General features: G+C 34.3%; 1 protein-coding gene across 2 annotated transcripts in view; it reads right to left on the reverse strand.

Moving 5' to 3' along the window:
• Window positions 1-1,257: 1,257 nt before the first annotated feature.
• ugt8 (UDP glycosyltransferase 8) overlaps window positions 1,258-21,318 on the reverse strand; it is a 43,976-nt gene continuing 23,915 nt past the window's right edge. For both annotated transcript variants that reach the window (XM_015344334.2, XM_006629211.3), the window contains exons 4-6: window positions 9,472-9,548; window positions 7,838-8,057; window positions 1,258-6,857 (exon numbers count right to left, since the gene is read on the reverse strand). In XM_015344334.2, coding sequence (XP_015199820.1) covers window positions 6,503-6,857; window positions 7,838-8,057; window positions 9,472-9,548 — 652 coding nt within the window. In that variant the 3' untranslated portion in view covers window positions 1,258-6,502. The remainder of the gene's footprint in view (window positions 6,858-7,837; window positions 8,058-9,471; window positions 9,549-21,318) is intronic.

Below are 21,318 nucleotides of genomic sequence, written 5' to 3' on the forward strand. Positions count from 1 at the left end.
GTCAATAAATATTTACAGTATTCATCTGCTACAGTACTGCATATGATGCACCAATCATTGTCTCTAAAAATATGATTTTACCCGTTCATGCATATTTCTAGGAATGTATAAGTTCCCATATTGTTTTCCATTTCTATCAAAATTGGTTAAAATGAACACCTTTAATGTACCATCTAGCACACAAAATGCCTTCCTTATGTACACATACAGTACGTTTAAGGATTGTTGAAATCAAGAAGAAATCCAGTGTGCTGCTTCAGGAATCCAGGGCACTTGTTTTTCTCTGTATCACTTTCCTAAAAGAAATTAATTGATATTTGAAGTTCAATTCAGAATACAAAAATATTTTTACAAACTCTGGCTGCTCCATTTAAAGTTGTTCTAGATTTTCTTCCTAATCTTCTACACTCTTGCTGAAATTTAAAGATTCATATAATGTCTTCATATTACTGTATGCATAATATAATGTACCATATTTGTGTGAAGTAATCAACAAACACCCAAATACGTGAAGCATGAATTCACCATGTTTATACCTTATCCATGAGCAACATCACTATTGTTAGTAATTATTATGAATCTTCTTTTGGACTTCAAAAATTTAACAGAATATAATAAAATCATTTTCTGGTAGGGCTTCCAGTTCTGTGCACAGCGCTCTAAAGGTAATGTCAGTTCACTGAAAATTCACCAAAAGAAACAAGTTGAAACTTCATGGAAGTGCTTTTAAAATGAGTTTTACACCGGTACTCCTTTTATTCAATGGGTTGTGGGACTAGGTAACAAGCTACCCAGACATATCATCAAACCTAGAACCCTAGCTTCTTTTAAGAAAGGTTCTGGATGAGATCCTTGATTTAGTTTTTTAGTATCAAACAAACTAGACATGTAGAATGGCATCCTCTATTTGTAACCTTTCTTATGTGGGCCTTCTCAAGTAAATGGACACAAAATGAGCTGTGTAATGTGTTGAAGTAAACATTGCAGTAACATGGCAGTCACATTAAAATGGAAAAGAAGAAAAACCTTTAAAGGGTTTAGAGAGACAGGAAATGGGAAACAAGTTGAAAATGAGAAGTCGGACCACTAGTGTTCTTCTTTGATTCACTCCTTGAAGCCATGAATAAGGGAACTACTGTTCAACAATTAAAATGTATAGTTTACTATACACCTCAATATACAATGGAACATGACTAACGATACAACAAAGAAGAATAAAAGAAAAGAATAAGAGTAAAACAAACATTCACAAGAATGCAAAGGAAGTATGTAACATTTATTATGCATTAGTTTTATTATTACATAGTATATTTACAATATGGACAAACATCAACAGATACCAATTTGAAAAAACATCTACAAGGCCAGCACCTATTAAATCATTAGAATATTCTCATTCGTATATTCATATTTGTATAACGGATCTTTAGTGTGTACAAAGCAACAATTCTCTTTTAGGTAATAAAAATAGTCCTTCAAGTTGACAACCTCAAACAGAAAGGGGAGCATTTGCCATTCTTCAGTGGAAAAGCTGTGATATTACAGTAAACTACAGATGAAGGTGCTTGGTCCAGAGCTTAGCTAAAGAAGGCATTAATTACTAGTTGCTCTTTTTTTTTCCTTTTTAGTTGTTGTCTACCAAGCGGTCATTGTCTATAGGACTCACAGCTTTAACAAAGGTATTGTGTCCATGTAAATCCATACAAAAGAGAGAAGGCAACACATACATTTTACTTTAAAGTGCTGTTTACCAGCATGTCAATTACTCCCCCCTTTTAATACTGAAATTGTAAGGAAACAACCAATCTGGACATATTCATATACTTTTATTTTCCATCTCTCTCTTCATAGCCTAAATATATCTGCACACTTAATGCTACTACACAAGAGTTTTAGAGAACTGCAAATGCTCTTTAAATTTGCACTTATTCAAGTATTGAGATAAAGTTGTTTCTTCTTTCTGCAATATTATACTGTTTGCACACTTTTGTACAGATAGAAAAGGCTCACAGTGAGATGGTACTCCAAAAGGTAAGGCCACAGAGGCACAAAAGGCCATATATGTTTTTCTTAGTTTGTGGAACATTTCTATTCTCTAACAGTCATGATACAGTATATTGTATAAGAAAACTTCCAAATAATTAGTGCAAAGACTATGTAAACAGTCTTAAATATTTCAACATGTGAAATTAAATTCAACTGCCTTTGAAATGTCTGGAAACAAAAATGAAGTGTCCCAAGTTTAAAACATTGTAAAGATGAAACTGTAAAACTTCCAGAAGGCATCTGTGATAAAAGTTCAATGTTTTTGATGTTCTAGTTGATACACATTAATTTTTGCTTCAATAATCTAATTTTTCCTGATGACACCATGGAACATGATAAGGTGGGGCAAACAGAAGCTCAAAGGATTTTCTCAATATTTCCCCATTTAAAGATTTCAGACTGTTTGATCTGAATCAGAAACAGGAGGAACTTCTTAAAGTCTTATTGCAATGTGACTACCTATATTTTCCTGAAAAAACAACTTGTAATAATATATTTAACCAATTTAAGAATGCTAATTGATGATCACTGCTGATATGCATCAAATAATGCAATTAATTTACATAATTTCTTGGAGGCTTTAAATATTAGATTAATGCAGTGTAACTCTTCAATTGGGCAAAGTCATCAGTCACTTTACAACAGTAAATAAAGACTGACTCATTTGGTAAGTGAATAAAAATGATTTTTATAAGAATATTGCATTTGTTTTACTGTTAGGACTGATATGTACTCTTTTGCCTTAAAAGGCAAATTAATATCTATGTGCGTAGGGTGCACTGATGTATTTGTCAGGCTTGAGAGGAATCCCCACAGACTGAATTGCAGAGTGAATTTAAACTACACTGAGTAAGCAATGCTGAACTGGATTTCAGCATGGTGACATTTTTGCAGTTAAAAAGGCAACAATTCAAAGCTGTATTTTATTTGTGGTTTCATCTGTAGTATAACTATGTCTGTTTTGAATTTTGTTCCATCTTTTATTTTTCACTAGAAGATTAGAAAAGCATTAATGAAAAAAGGAAATGGGACTGTAAAGTATCAAGTGTAACTCATTCAGAAAAATTGTAGTTTTTGTGCCTTTATTATAACCAGTTATCTTAGTCAATATCATCCCCAACATCTGACTTATTGCTACATCTTTGATCTTGTTCTTCTTTTGTTATACTGTATGTGATAATCAAACTCAATCCTTTTACAATGTCACTTATGCCACCTTACAAGTTGCTGTGGCTGTGATGGATGAGACACCACCAGTGTCCGATAATAGCTTTTCACAGTCACTCCAGTTTCACAGCCACACAGAGCCACTCTTCAGAAAGTGGAGAGCTCCACAATGCCAAAAGACTGGGCACCCTGCTTCTGGAGAACTCACGACTACCCAGGTCTCAAGTGGATTATTTCACATTAACAGGCTAAAATGACCTTTCAATTAAATACTGTATACACACATTTGACATAGCTGAGAAAACACTGAACAGGTGTCATTCACGAAAAGGATCTGGTCTTTCAAACAAGCACCTTCTAACTTGCACGTAAAAATTTGATGACTGTACTGACTTCTGTCTGAACCTGTCCTTTTCATCCAATTTGTCAAAGATGTCACTCACATTTCAGAAAACAAACTGCTTTTTAGGTGGCTTAACTGAAACAGTACTTATATAAAAAAAATACTAATTATATTAACAGTAATTATATTTAAAATGGTAACTATAGTCAACAAGGTCTTATGTTTTACAGTATGTGGTAGGCAGTTTGTTGATGGGCTAGGCAATCCATTCTCCATCATAGCTTGCAATTTTACTTTTATGTTTAAATTGCCTGTGAATATCAAGACAAGGATACTCGTGAATTTAATGAAAACAAATAAGACCTAATTTTGTTATCAAATGAAATCCTTTAGCACTGCACAAGACATTATCTTCATCAACAGCAAGCAGTCTGAATCTTAAATTGAACTGGGAAAATATGAGTACCAATAAACACTTCTTTATGACTTTTTCTGCATTTAAAAATAGAAAAAGCACATGGTTGAGATTTTCTTTGAACAATCATTGAGAAGATTCAGATTTCATGGCTAAATTGTATCAAATTCATAGCTAGGCCTGGTCTCTCTCTGAGAGAGAATAGCAATAGGCATCTGAATATACCTATTGTAGAAGCAAGTGCTACCGTGGAGGTTACTTGAGGTATGGAAACTTACCTCTTGTGGTATTGTCTGAATGTCAGAATGCGCAGAGAAGACCAAGCAAAGTAAAACAATGTTCACCTGGTATTGGAAAAATTACACACAACTTTTTCGATATGAAACCTTAATTACCTCAATGTCACTTAATACTGAAACTGACGAGAACAAGTAAAACTGGTGTCAATATTCAGTGTACACAATTAATGAGGCAGTCATCAACATGTTGCCTGCATCATTTCTGAACGACGATCAGAAAATAATTTTGCAAAATAGTGGAATTTTCTTGCATGAGAAAAGATTTATACCAATCACTAAAAGATTTTTAGGTTATGTTTTTTTAAATTATTTCTCCGCAGTTCAAATTGAGACTAACATTTGAGAAAAATCTGAAAGTAATCAAGGTAATGATGGTAAGATGTTTAGTTAATTGTTTTGCCATTACTCCAAACTGATAGTGATAAAGGTTTTCTTGTTTCATTTTTTTTTTCAATTTATATGCACTATATTTTCATTATCTTGGAATATTTTGGAGAAGGTATGATTTTAATAATAGTTGAAAGTTAAAATGTGTAAAATTCACAAAAATGTGTTTAATTATTTTAGTTAAAAATAGTTTCTTCTTTTGTCTTTGATTATATTAGCATAACAGAGATATGCTGAAAACATGGAAGTAATTCCTTCAGGAATTTTCTTAAATTGTTTTTTACAAACTTTTATTGTAAGTAGGACTCAGCATAATAAAATATTAAAATACCAATCAGAAATATCCTCTGATCACCTCTCCTTTTGAATATTAAAATATTACATCTTTATGTCTTGTTTAAGTGTAAAATTCAGATTACACACACTGCTTTATATGACTTATTCTCGTATTCCTAAAACTACTTTTGAAAAAATGTGCTTGGTATACAAAATATATGGATGTAAAAAACAGAAAAAAAAATAAAACTAAAGGAAAACAAAAAGCAACTTACTCAGGATGTATGCCTTATTCTTCATATATCAATACATTCACAGCATAAACAGAGCAGTTTAATTATTCATTTACCTAAAACTGGTATATAAAATACAAAAAGCAACCATAAATTAAAGAACTTGGGACACAATTCAACAAAAAACATGAACATATTAAGAAAGTAATTTTACACAAACACGTACACACTTTTTTGACTGAAACTGCAACTCCAAATTGACTCAGATGAGCTTTTGAAGCACTGCATACTCGCAACGACATTAGAAATACAATAACCTAACCTAAATTGAAAGTTTAATGTACTTACTTTAGAATGTGAAGAGCTTGAAATGCTTCTGTCTAGTTCTTTTATCTTTACCTAATCTGCAGAGGAAATAAAAACTAGAGATAGGTACTAACAAATGCCATGGAAGAAGTCAGATTGTTGCTTATCTTTTATTAACTGAATGGTTCAGCTGACAACACTACTTCCATGATTCTGGGGTGTATTCCTCTGAAAGTGTAATGTTAACTTTGGAATGTCACCTGTAAAGGCATAGTAAAACTTTAAACATGAAGTGAGATAGCTTATGTGTAATATTGTGGTGTCTACGGTATAATGCAGCTTCTACAATTGAAAAAGGAAAGTAAACGTGTTTTCTCACATTTTTAGGGTGAACAGTAGAATGCTAATATATGGGTCATTCAAAATGTCAGTTTTTGTCTTGAAATTGAACTTACTGTTCAAGTCTGGTTGGCTCCCAACATAAGCATACAGTATGTGTGAACATCATGCACAGAGATGGACTTGTGTACGTGACAGGTGTATTTGGGTGCCTTTGTGAACAAATTAAGGCCTTAGTATTAAAAGGTAAAAGAAAATAATAGAACAAATATGTTTAGTCTTGTGTTTGACAAAAATATTAATTTGCATTAGTTTAATAGTAATAAAGAAGAAATTTGGTTTTTATTTTATTTACCTGATATTCAGCAGTAAAGTAGTTTCATGTTATAAAGTGTTATTTAAAAAAATTATAATATTAACCTCATTTTCAAGAATAGATTCAACATTCATAACACCTCACCAATTAAGTTCTGCCACAACAAATCAGGTTTTCCACAGGAAAGACAAAGGTGTTTCCAAAAAAAACTATTTTAAGTGACTTTTAGATATGGACTTTGGCCTCCCAGATCACTTAAGTTTTTTTTTTTAACTTCCATTTATTTCCCTTTAAAATACCAACTTTGTTATCTATGTTGGTACTGTCACTCGCATAGAATCTATGCATCAGCTGGCTAAGTGACTGTAAACTATTCTATTTTACCTTCTTATCATGTTTAATGTGGCCATTCCTTTTGTGTTTTCCATTAGGTATACCATTATAACAATGTCCATTGGCCTTGACTGCTGTGGAGGTGGAATGAATCCTTGTAGCAATCAGTCTCACTATCCGATAGACTGCATAGAAGATTACCAGGAGTGCTACTATCAGTACACCAGCTACATCTAGCAAGAAGTACTGATATGAAGGAATGTCATAAACTGAAGTACGTAGGTGATCAGCTCCATCGTGACGAAGAATGTAACTGATCCAGTAGACAGCTCGACTCACAGGGTGTCCAGGCTGATCTTTGTGTATGTTAGATAGCAGCTGTGCACGTTGTCTGTACCTAGGAATTAAAGAATAAGACCGTGTATAACTGCCACTTAGTGAAAATGTCATCTAGATCAAACTGTCAAATATGAATTAGAAATACAGTACTATATATTACTCTTCAATATAGTTTAGTGGTTCACCATTATTCACATTTGTATAAATAGTCTGCTGCCATTTAAATGCAACTGTTAAAAGAAGTAACATATCCATCCTACTGCATATGAACAGCACTCACTCTAACAAATAGCTTATATTCATTAAAAAATTCAGTAAAACAGTTGGTGGCTTGTTTTAAATGATCGTGAAATGTTCTCTTCAGTCCCACTTCAGTTTTACTTACAGTAAAACTACAGCACTATATAGCTTTACATTAATAACTAATCTGCACAAATAAAAGAAGAACTTTGTGCCTTTCAAAATTCCTTCCCACTTCAATTACCGTACAGTATATAGTTCATCTGCTGATGTTGAAGTAAAACATTCCCTTGTTTAAATACACGTTTTGTGAACCGAAATGCTTTGTCTTCAGTGAATATGCATTTTTTCTGCACATTAAAATTTCAATATATGTGTATGTACAGTACCTCATTTTAATATATGTATACAGTATACACCTTAATTCAAACACAATGTTTGTGCTTTGTTACCCACTTTGTTATATATACATTGCATTCACCACAAGAGGGCATCAAAAGACCTGTTATACAAAAAAAATCCCACTCGGGTTTCTTCTCAATGAGACGTGAACTAGCAATGAATGCTAGAATGGAGTACAAAAGTACAAAGTAAGCTATTTTATCACATGAATCTTAAAAAGTTTTAAAACTTAAAAAATGTATTATGTATTAAAAATACATGCCATATTAAATATATTAAATTATGAATGTAAATTATTTATGTATTAAAATGTCTTAAATTATCTATATTCTGTATATAATGTATTTTTAAAAGTCTATTTTAATACATAAACCAAACTCTAAACTTATTCCATACCTGTTATCTTTTATCACTTTAACAATGGCTTCATACAGATCATCTTCTGCCATCTTCTTCCATTCTAGCATAATGCCCATTCCTTTCGCCTGCACTCTGGTCATTGTATCATAGTGATCACCAAATAATGGGATTCCTACTACTGGAATACCATGGTACATTGCTTCATAAATACTATTCAATCCTCCATGACTAAGAAATGCTCTAATGTTTGTGTGACCTGAAAGATAAAAGTGTAAATCAACACATAACTCACACAACAAAAGTTAAAAGAAAACAATCAGGTGTAATACATTGCTACAGAATAAAGATGATTTAATATTTGAACCTCTTCTGGCAACAAAAAACAATATGAATAACATCTGTTGGAAAATAATTGTTGAAAATAATTATTTTTGATACTACAGCATACTGTATTTCAAGTCAGTTACTCTCACTAGTAACCTGTTTATAAAGATTGGTAACACCTGCATGTTATTGATGAATTAAGCATTTTTTTTCCAATTGTCAAAACTCTGATCCTTGAAGGCTAAATGGTGCTCCGATTTGTGTCCTATTACTAAAATACTGTATTTAAAAAATGACCTAGTTGATCAGTCAAAATTACACTGTTCCAAGTCTTTAGAAACTGATTTAGTAGTGAACTACTGTATATAATACATGCTGGATTGGGACTCTGCAGGGCTAGGGTTTGAGTTTTCTGTGCAAAAAAGAAATTGTTTCATTGTTAATGACATTTTATTGAGTTATTTGCCAGAGCATACTGTAGCAAAAACAGCATGGCGGTGCAAAATAATTTGATGCCTGAAACTACCACATGGAAAAGACAATTATAACTTCAAGGTGGAAACAGTAGCAACTGACACCATGCAGACACCAGGGTCAGTTTGTCAATGTAATACTCCGCATAACAAGTCCTTTCTATAAATATGAGCTTTTTTGTTATGAACTGCCATAATGAACTACAGTATATTCCATGCATACCAGGGATAGTTAGCTATTAACAGAGGATGACTTAATAAGTGATGTATTTTTCATTAACAGATTAAACACTACTACTTCTGTGACTTCAAGCTAGAAGAATGTATTTTCGTGACAGCAGTGGTCTTTACAAAAAGCGAAAAAACATGAATATCACTAGTTCTAAAGAATAAATGCTTATAGAATCTTTGTGGTAACTTTAATTTTGCCAAGAGTTAAATTATAAAATGATTATGCAAGGCATTTACCTTTTCATTTATTTATATTAAATGTATACATGTCATAGTATGATATTAGATGATTTAGCAAATTTGCCAATGTATGTTTTTTAAATTAGCACAATCAAAGCTATAAATCAAAATGGTTATTTTTACTTCTAAAATACAAATAAAACTATTTTTGTAGCGACAGAGAGGAAAATTAGAAAATATTATTTTAATTTCAGTTCCACTCATGAAAAACAACACTTGAACACACTGTTAAAATGTCAATGCAGTAATGTCAGATGAGATATTATTTGGAAGTTGAATGTGCATAAGCATTTCTCAAAAGATGATCTTTACAAATCACAATAAAAAGTTGTATTTCTATTAGGCAAGCACTTTTGGTGTACTTTTTGTAACCTAAGCTCTGATTTAAAAATGTTTACTTACCAAGAAGATCATTTTGTGGCATCCATTCCACAAGTTTAGTATTGTTTCCCAAATTACTTGGTGGAGTTCCTGAAAACCTGAAAATAAATAATTGTATACTAAAAATATATACACTGTGCTTATATTAAATCCATAACTGTATTTGTAAAATACCCAGACAAAAAGTAATCATGAGAGAAGCTTTTACTGAGGCTTTGTGCAATACAATACAAAAATAAAACTGATTTCTGTCCGATTTACTGTATAGGCATACAACAAATTAATACAACCGTATAGGAAATTATACTTCCACATATAAACATTCAGCAACAAGTGAATCAATTAAAAACTCACACATTTTTTTTTGCAATCAGGTCTCCAAAGAGGCCACTCTCCTAAATCCCAGACACTAAATCATGTCTACATTAATGTAAAATGTCCAAGATAAAAAAAATGAGAAAAAAAGGACGCGACAGCTCCAATCTAATGTGTTTTATCTGTGTTTATACAGTAAGAGACACTACAGAATTCATTTGTTGCTATGTAAAACGTATAAGCATAACCGATAAAATCTGTATCTGAAATAAAAAAACAAATTCATAATAAACTTCTTTTATATTTGTATGTCAAATTCTACATTATGTTTTGTTGCAAAATAATCACAACAATCAAATACAATAACATTGATCCAAATACAGGCAACTGGCAACATTAACAAATTCAGGCTAGTTAATAATTAAGATGAACTTTAAAACAGAGGACTGTTTCTACAATCTACAATCCTAGGTTGGCCTCAAAGAGGTGTCAGCTGTTTCAGTATATAACCATGGAAACGTTTTGTGAACAGGTACACTGCAAATAATCATTTATATGTCCATGGTAAAACCATATTTGTAGTGAAGATATTTTTACACACAGACTGACACAGATGCATATATTCTTACAGTATTTACCTGTAGCAGTATTTGTTTTTTGCTTGTAATAAGTGCTTTCTTCTTTACACTCTTGAGAGATAGATACAGTAAATGCTGTGACTGCAGACCAAAGTGTCACATACAGTATATCACCATACTGTATATCAACAAAACATTTTAAATAACATTTAAACAATAACATTTAGTAATTCTATAGTAAATAAATCAGATGGAAAACTACTAAAAATTATTTCTATAATAAATAAGATAGTAAAATGAAAAAAAAACAGAGTTTGAAGAAGTCTGGTGAAAACACATCCAAAAAGATTCACAGCTGTACTTGCGGTCAAAGGCTCCTCCACTAAATATAGACTTGGGGGGGGGGGATACTTACGTAATCAACATATTTTAATAATAGATTTTTTATGCACTTTTTGCTACCATTTAACCCCTTTCATGCATAAAACTGTTTGGTTCGATCTTTAAAATTTTGTTAAAATATTCACTTTAAAATTGTGTATAAATCATCTGAAATACAATACAATTGGACAGCATTGGAAGGGGCTTGAATAGTTTTGCAAAGTACTCAATACAACTTAAACTCAAAGTAAAACAGTTCCAATAATAATGCAAAAAATTGTTAAATTAAAAATGAACCTGTCATTTTAGAAACTTCACTAATGCAGATTTAGTGCTAAAATGATGGAAAACGTGCTCAGTATGGACAGCCACTCAAGCCATTACTGCACCCAGTCACTAAATTAAATTAAAGTCTTAATGATTAGTCTTATCATTTTTAAATGTTGAAGATCAACTGACAGTGGCTCCTGACCAACAATGTGGTCTTGTAAAGGGCGTTCCGCGCCTAATCGCTGTTTTATTTCAATATTTGCAATACATGATTCACAGCAGTCTTTGTGGCTATGCAACAAAAGATATAGCCAGGCACTCCACCAAAAGCAAAAAAACTAACAGATCCCAGCCTCTAAAGATGCAACTCTACACTGAGCTATCTTTCCCTATTCATTGTGGTCTGTCTCGGAAAGTGTGTAAAACTGTTCTCTTCACAGAAATAAAGATGTCTGGGGGCACCTCAGTCTCACTTTTTTTTAGTTTTTCAGCCTCTGGCTATACATTCCCTAGAAAAAGTGTGTGGATACTCTTCAGGGTGCGCAGTCCCAGATTTATAACTATCACAGAATCAGAAAGGTATATAACTCTACCTAAATATGACAGAATTGGAGGATATTCTCTGATCTAACTTTGTTATTTAAGTGGAAGGTACCAAAAGAGATTATCCCATCAACTTTGACAAATATTACTACCAATACACTTGTCATTTACCACAATGTCCATCCATCCATCCTTCTGTTTACTGTTTAACTGCTTCAAATTCATGATCGTGGGGCTTGTGCCTATTCCCAAAGCAACAGGCACGAAGCAGGGTACACCCTGGACAGGACACCGGACACAGACACATACACCCACACCAGGACCAATGTTCCCAGAAGCATATTTTTGGACTGTAGGAAAAACCAAAGCACGCAGAGGAAACCTATGCAAACATGAGGAGAACATACAAGTCCATGCAGAGAGCACCGCACGGGCGAAATCGAACCAGGACCCCAGCGCTATGAGTCAGCAATACTAACCTCTGCACCACAGTGCCATCTATCAACAGATCCATTGAAAGGAAAAGGTCACTGGATCTTGTGAAAAATCTGGTGTCTTAAATTAGAAGCCTTTAAGTTTCATCTTCAAGTTCTTTTTTTGATTATGCTGATTGGACGCTCATTTTTCAGGTGACAGGACATATCAGATGGCTGAGCTCGGCATGACAGATGCTTACTACTAGTCTTTTCAGGTTATTCAGACATTATTGCACAATCCTAAAAATTATGCAGAAACACATTTGGAAGCCAGAAGAAATCTGTGTTTTGCTTTGCTTGGCAGCTGAAGATCATTTATGGTGGGGAATTAATGCTTGACAGAGTATCTGAAGCACAAAAATGTGTCTTGGTGCTCCAAGGAAATATCTTATTTACTGTCTAAGCCAATTGCTTGGCTGGATTTATTTTCTGGACAGTCTCAATGTGTATACAAAATATACTTCAATTTCTTTAAACAGCATACAGTATGACCTACTGTAGTGAAACAGAACTTCCTCAGCATCTCTATCCATGACTTATTTTAGTAAACTAGAGTGAGCAGGAGGTAGCTGATTCTATACCACTCTAATATTATATTATGCTTATGTTGTTCTACATACAGTATGATGTTCTGATTTATTTTATTATGTACATTAAATAAATCTCTAGTGCCTAATTTTGCTACCACAAACCTCTACCCACTTCATCCCCTGAGGCATAAGGTAATATAACTAACAAATTTACTTGTCAAAGTTCATTGGTAATAAATACATATTGTTTTGAATGAAACATTTGTATTTTATTGAAGCACAAAAATCTGATTATTGTAAAACCGGGAAATCACATCTTGAGCTTGAGTTGAAGGTTATATTGTGATGCATTTTGTTTGGCTCAGTCATAAGAAATGTTTAAACCATCTACTGTACCTACTGACAGTCATGATGAGAATACTTGGCTATATACACAGATGGAAAAAAGAAACACAACGCCTCCTCCTCCAAACTCTGGCACTCCCGTCTGCATGGAACAGGCTGAAGAGTGACTCATCCGTGAAGAGGACCTGATGCCACTGCTGAAAAGTCCATCACAGTCTCTGTCTGGCCCAAACGAGTCATGTGTGACGTCTAGGCAGTATGAGCATAGGGGCTCTGACAGGTTGCCTCGCTCTAAGGCCAGCAGCATGGAGCCTCCCTGTCTTGTCACTGATGCGGGCATTGTGTCTGCCGGCAGTTTCAGCAGCAGTACAGGTGGCAGATCTGAAACGATCTCTCAGATGGACCAGTCTGATGTGTCGGTCCTGCTCTAGTGTGGTCACTCAAGGGCGACTGGATCTTGAATGGTCATCTGTCCTGCCGGTCTGCTGAAACCATCTCTGCAGTCAGGACACAGTGGAGTAGCTTACTCCATAGTGTCTGGCAATGCTGGCACATGACATGCCTGCCTGCAGCATGCCAATGGCCATCTCCCTTGCTTCTGGTGACATTCGAGGCATTATGGAATGCACAGAAAACTGAAAACAGAAAAGTGTGGCCTTTTTTCTACAGTGACCTAAGCTTTGAATTAAGGCCTTTTTAAAGGTGAATTGATCAGGCATTGTTCCACCTGGACCTCGTTGGGTAAAAATGCACCTAACCAGCTTTCGTGGGATTAGCAAGTTGCAATGCCTCACTGCACAAGCTGTATTGCTGGTCAGAGGGCTTAAAACAAATTGACAACTTTTTGTGAAAGTACATAAACTATAACTATATTATTCTCATTCCAGAAAATGTTGTGTTTCTTTTTTCCATCAATATAGATGGTTTCTTCAGATCTATCTTAAGTTGTAATAGAGTCATTTTAAACATACAGTATAATAGTGAGCAAACAAAAAGTAAACTCAGAGCAATGATATTTACTGAAGGAATCTAATCTTCCAAATATGCATCAAATGCTGACTACTGCAAATTTCTTTGCATGTCTGCTTCTATTGATTTTAATGCTATAGGTTTTCCTAGTTCTATGTAGGCAGAAAACTGATACATTGAATCCTTTAAGTCATGTTTTTGTGACTGCAACTGCAAATTCAGGGGATAATTACAATGATGTTTCCTGTTTTTCATTTGTACCACCTGCCGCTGGATAAGACTGAGAATCAATAACAGAAAACCAGCTCTTTGAACATTCTCAGTAACCCAGTTGGAAAGTAATCAAAGACACTCTGTTTCTTTGGACCAATTCTAGTCAGGAATCTAAATGAGAACATTCGGGACTTTATTTATTCAAAAAACACCTGTGTTTAGTCAGTCATCAAATAAATCATCCATGTTTTATTAAAATTACTCAGTAAATCTATCAATAATTACTACGAATGTGTATTTCTTTTGCCTTCCTTTCAAAGCTCAATTGCTTACATTGCGTACATACAGATGCAGCCATTCAAAACGAGCAGGGTATGCTGCGGTACAACGCGGTGGCGTGTCACATCAAACCGCGTCTTAACGTGTACTGTCCAGTCATACCGTATGCAAATTAAATTATGTTAATAGTATCCAGAATCACCTTGTAAAACAGGCAGGTGGAGCTAATAAAGCTTAACCTCTCATGTACAGTATTTGAGCTTTCATCAGAAAACACCCAGTTTCAAATCCTGATCACTGCTGAGGAACAATCGTTATTCAATTAAGAATTTAAGTTGTATACTCCTTAGACTTTTAAATTTAAACTGTGTATTACAGCATGTTAATATTTATACATTAAAAAGTTTGTATATTTTATGAAAGCAAGATTGCTGAGTTGGACAAAAGTACACAACCTACCACCTTTATCATAAATATTTTAATTATGTAGAAATATTTTATGCATCAAAGTCTTTACCAAAGATATTACTAATAGTATTAATAATGAATGACCTTGGAAAAGTTGTAAACTCAAAGTATTACCCTGGTCCACATTCTTTGTAATCGTCTTTGTAAATGAAAATACTTTATTTTTTCATTGACAAAAAGTAACACCACAGCATTTCGTTGACCCGATCACGTATTCGTTTCCAATCATACAAAGTAAGTCTTGAGAATCTCCCGATTCACCATGCCTTTCACATGCTCATAAACGATATTAAGTTAGGAACATAAACATATTATGTAAACTGTACTGTATATGGCTGGTCTTGGTAGTCTAAAGAAAAACTACACACCAGTATTCAATTTCTCCCTAAACATTTTAAGCATCAAAGTCTTACATGTAGTTATTTCAGAAACGTTTTTACGTGCTCCTTCTGACCATATTACTGTACGTTTATATACTTTGTGAAAATGTATCGTCTTTTCTGGGAATACTCTCGTTATCGGAGTAAACAAAGTCATTAATAACAACGAATAATTTCAAACTGCTACTGATATTATTACTGACAATAAATATTATCGACACTATATTGAATTTGTTGGTCTTTTAGTTAAGTTAAGTGATTACCATTTTACAGGAATACTTGCTCTCGTTATTACAGTAAAAGAAACTCATACTTTTCAGAATTTAATTATTATTTTGGAAACGATTTTATGAGCTCTTTCTGACCATATTGTTTATATACTTTGTGAGAAAAGTGATATTTTAAGCATACTTTTAGAATTTGGTTAATAGGGAATATAATATGGAATTGCGTTATCTAAAGAGCATGCTTGCCAGCGCGTTGACCTCACCGCATTTCCCTCTGAATAGCTACTAAATAGGCAGTGAAAACATTTGTCTGCCCTGTCCGTGGGGGAAAGGGGGGCTGTCTTTCATTGGAAGGTATACCTATTCTACTCTGAGAATGTAGGGGAAAAGTGCCTGTGGTCTTTTCACTGATAAACTTGTTACCAAAAACTACAGTATGCTTAAGAGTTGTTAAACTGGTTTTTATTTATTTTTTGGCTCAATTCACACTCAACCACATCACAGATCACAGATCAGTCCCAGTGTGTGAGATATTGCTGTTTGATCTGTGCTTGATCTTTGATCTGAGCTTTAATAGAGAGCTTATCTCTATTAATATAACTATCGAGAGGTATTAAATGCAACTTTTTTGTATAGATGACACTTCTCTAAAATGTTTTTTAAAATAAAATGATTACAATTGGTAATGCCTGTAGCCTTTTCACGAAACGTCCTAGAGTTCCGAAAACACTTGCTGTGTGTACAAAGTACATTGTGACTTTTTTCACAGCCTTCACTATGTCGTTTTTAAGCCATTTTTTTGACCCCCTCGAATATTCTTATGTCCATATCTTTGGAAGGAAAACACAGAAAGCCTTCAAACCAAATGCATTTTAAAGACCATGAGGAGCTAATTCTCTTTTTTTAAACCTCACAACACGAAAAATACTGCTCAATATGGCTTTGTGCAAAAAACCTGTATATCACCATAGGAAGCAGAACAACGTAGCCTATGGTGAAAAAAAACACAACTGTGCCATCCTATTCCTTAGTTAATACATTTTATTTTTATAAACAGTTAACATTGTTAGCAACATATTTTGAATGATATTTTTCCCTATTTTTTCTTTAGTTGTATATTTAACTTATTTTTTGATAGTCAGATTTAATGTATATTTGGACAATGAATATATATTTTTACAAGATCCAGGGAAAAGTGCAACAATTTATTACAGTGCTAAATTTAATATTATTGATTACTAATAGTTTATGCTAACACCTAACTTTCTTAATTAGATGTTTTTAAAACAATGAGCTAAGTACAACATAGTATTCAGAAATACAATCGAGAATAGTTTTGTGGTGTATGTATAGATGAAACCTTTCTAAAATGTATAACAAAATTAAAGGTGATTAAAATCTGTAATCTTTCCATGTGTAATGTCATTAGAAAGTACAATAAGTTCCTGGTATCAAAAAGTGGTGAGAAACCTGTGCTTAATGATAATCAAGGGACTTAGTCAAAGAAAATGATTTACGTTGTTTAATTTTAAACACTAAGTTATGAATGCAGATGCAATTGGTGCTTTACGGCCATTGTGCAATACTGAGCGCCGCGCTTCCTCCCTCTCTCGGTGCCGCCTGACCCTCTGACGCAGTGCAGTGGGCGGCACGCTGTTTTCAGAGCCTCTGATTGGGGAAAAAAAGACCTGCTGATCTGTTGTACATACCAGGAAGACAACAGAATGTGATTTTTTCTATTTGAAACGTGTGTCGTTTTTATGAAATTCGTGTATTTTAAACGTTTAACTAAGAAGTAAAAACCTTACGGCGTACACAGATACTAAGCTGTTCACGAGGAAGAAAAATTACACGTTTTTCGCGCATAAAAAGTGGTTATTAACTATCAAAACGTGTTTTTATGGCTTTTAAAGTGGTGCAATGTCTAAGCAGGAACACATCATTACATCTCATTTTTTATTTATTTTTTAAGAATTAAAAAAATCATTTGCCCAGCCTAATTGTAAAGACCTCTACTTTTAGCAACCTGTACATAAAACTATATACACAACACTGCTGAAAATTCCTATTCTTTACTCAGCAGCTTATTAAAAATAGCACCCATGATGTTCAAAGCGATTTTTTTACACAAAAGACTGACATATCTTCACGTTGTGAATCTGTTTTTCTAAGAAAACATTTGCCAGTCTGTCTGTGGGGGGAAGGTGGACTGTCTTTTATTGGAACACTTGCTCTATTCTACTTTGAAAAAGAAGAAGCTGAGAAAATACTTGTGAAACCGGTTTGTTTACAAACAATGTAGACACAGAGACTCAGACTTTGTGGAGTGAAATTTGGCACAGCCAGGCAGCCAGCACTCCTGCGCGCCAGCTGAGAGAGAGAGAGCCCCAGCCAGGCGTTAATCGGCCGCAGCGCCAGGCGAATGCGCAACATTAATGTAGGGCAAAAATGTCAATATAATGCCAATAATATTTGCTATTTTAGTTTTTCATAGAAATGTTTACTTGTTAACAGAAAACTCATTGCGACAGCTGGATTTGAACACCCGACCTCAGGGTTATAAGTCAGTCACTTCAGCCATCATGCCACCGATACAGTCATTTGACAAGCACTGAAACAGCCATAAACATATCAATGGAAAGTCTTATACTACTGTTTGTCCAACAGTACATGAATATAGTTATATCTTTATTAATTTAGATACACAAATCCATATTATATTCCCTATTAATCCAGTTCTGAAAGTGTGCTTTTGTTTACTCCAATAACGAGCGTATTCGCAGAAAAGGTTAAAACAATCAATTTTCACAAAATATATAAACGTACAGTAATATGGTCAGAAGGAGCATGTTAAAACGTTTCCAAAATAACCACATGTAAGACTTTGATGCTTAAAATGTTTAGGGAGAAATTGAATACTGGTGTGTATTTTTTCTTTAAACTACCAAGACCACCAATATACAGTTAACATAATATGTTTATGTTCCTAAATGTATATCGTTTATGACCTTCAGATGCATTATGCTCCTATTATTTTTATGCTCAGCTACTAAAATTTCCCTTTAGTTGTAAAATTCCAAATAAATATTCAATACTAAATGGATTAAAATGTGCACAGTAAAGAGATGAAATGATTAAATCTTTTCACTACCAACCAATGCACCATGAATGCCCGTCGGTCATTTTGACCAGCCAATCACGTACTGCTGTATGACGCGGTGGCTTGTGCGTAGTTGTGTGCGATACAGGTTTGTACCCCGAATTTTGAATGGCTGCATCTGTAAATAAAAAACATGGATCTGACTGCTGCCATACAGTGGATATAAAAAGTCTACACACCCTTATTAAAATTGCAGGTTTTTGTGATGTAAAGCCAGAAATCAAGATAAATCACGTCAGACATTTTTCCATCTTTAATGTGACCTTAATGACGACCCAAAGCGCACATCCACATAAATCTTGGAATGGCCCACTCAGAGCCCAGACCTCAATCCCATAGAAAACCTGTGGAATGACCTAAAGAGGGCTGTGCACAGGAGATCGCCTGGCAATTTTAAGGAGCTTGAACTTTTTTGCAAGGAAGAGTGGGATAAAATTGCAAAGTCCAGGTGTGGAAAGTTGATAGAGACTTATTCACAAAGACTTACTGCTGTAATAAATGCAAAAGGTGCATCCACAAAGTATTATTATGGAGGGGTGTGCACGCTTATGCAACCAGGGTGCTGTAGGTTTGTTAATTTCAATTAATTTTCCTAATAATTATCTATTTGTTTTTCTCTTGAATTTTGTTGGTTGCAAGGTCATATTAAATCATGTCTGACATGATTTATCTTTATTTCTGGCTGTACATCACAAAAACCTGCAATTTCAATAAGGGTGTGTAGACGTTCTATATCAACTGTACCTTCAGGCAGTAAACATGGATGTCTGAAGTTATCGTTCATAGCCATCAATTAGTAGACGTGAAGATAACATACCTGAGTCCAAATCTTCAAGATCTTAACTACACCTTTATTTTGCTGAGAAAATACAGAAAAAACAAGACTGTATTTTTCTTAAACCTTTCATCATTCGCATTTCTCTTATGCAGTATTATTTAACATCAGAATAAATAAATGCTTAAAAAATATGTAGAGATATTCAATTACAACATATGATGTTGTTTATAATACTTTCCCAGACATATGAACCCAATTCATAAATTATCAACAATTTCATCATACAAATATTAAAATAATGAATAAAATAATATTCATCAAATATATTAGAATGGCTTGTCAATGTACAGATTTGTAACTGATTGTAGTGATGTTCATAAGTTACTGCACCTAAAACCATGGGTAAGAAAACTGGAAAACTGGAGAAAATACCACAACCAGCACAGGGCAGAATGGAAGAGGCCATCGGGGTGCTAAGGGCTGGAATGTCAAATTAAGAATCACCAGATACAATGGAACATAGGTCATGATACTGAAAAATATCATGATATTGTCACAGTTGCACTCATGAACATTCAGATATGTTCAATCCATGACCAAAGACAGCCAGGCCAGTCACACAAAACTTTGCACACCCCTGAGCAAAACTGGTATATACAATGGTGGCAACTCTGTGATTTGCAGTTGTCAGCTTGTCAGATTGCCACAGTAACATCTAAGATAGCCATGACCAGATCAGCATCTATGCCATAGGACAGCAGCTCCAGGATGAAGACTGGAGAGCAGAGCCTACATCTGGAAACAAGTCATGCTTGGGCACAAACACATTCCAATGGAAACTGTACAAACAGAAATTTAAAAGAGTCACAGTTTAGTCTATTATGACACAACAGGAGGTAGCGTGCATAACATGCAAAATGAGTTAACATTCACTTTGCGTTGTAGAAGTGGAGATGGAGGTGTGATGATGGATCTCACCATGTTGGGTGGTGGATGGGCTACACTATAGTATGCATGAAGATCACAATTTGTCTGTATTGATAAATCCTTAACTATGGAGCTTCATAGAAAATGGTCTCCACCCACACACTGTACTTTACTTTACTAAGTAATTTTCAACACACCCATAACATGTGTAATGGACTACACACATTAATATGATATGAACCTGAAAGAGCACATCATGGACCTGATGGATTGATGTGTGTACCTTTGGAAACCACAACCATTTACTGTACATGTGAGCTGTGGACTTCTCAATTAGCAGAATATGTGGTGCCATGATCTTGAAACATTCTTGTAATGTCATCGCCAATTTAAATGTGAGGATTGCTAGCAGGAAATGGAGAATACATGAGATACTATACTTGGTTTTTAACCTTCTTAGACAATGTGTTTTAAAAACAAGATACTAAATTCATTTTTTTTATTTTAATGCCTCAGTGCACGGTGGATACCAGGTTTATACCTGATAAAATCATAACCAATCATCAACTGTAATTGCTGACTTAATAAAAGTAGTACCCAACTAATTTCATTGTTTAACTCTCTGGCTCAACTCTCCTCTAACTAACAAAACTGGTAATCTGACTTTACCAACCATGTGACAATGAGTAGTATAAATCAGAATTTTTGTTCCAAGAACCTAGGTCATGAGTCCCTGAAGACCAGAGTTCTACCTAGGATATTCCTTCTGCAACAGCAGTAATGTTGTGTTTTGCAAAAAAACATATAATTGCACCTGATCAACGAAACTGAAACAGCTGGACTCTTTTTGTCAACAATCTTAATATCCAAGTATGTTCAGTAAAAAGCTACAGCTTGGTCGAATTGAGTTTTTCCAGCCTGTCTTACCTGTGGCAGGCCCCAGGCAGATGACAGTGCACAACTCTAACTTCCTGGAAGAGCTATACTCAGAAACAATAGGCAGTGCTCTCTCTCCTCTCTGCGTTGGGA

Source organism: Lepisosteus oculatus, chromosome 1, assembly GCF_040954835.1.
Source record: "Lepisosteus oculatus isolate fLepOcu1 chromosome 1, fLepOcu1.hap2, whole genome shotgun sequence".
In the NCBI taxonomy this organism is placed as follows: domain Eukaryota; kingdom Metazoa; phylum Chordata; class Actinopteri; order Semionotiformes; family Lepisosteidae; genus Lepisosteus; species Lepisosteus oculatus.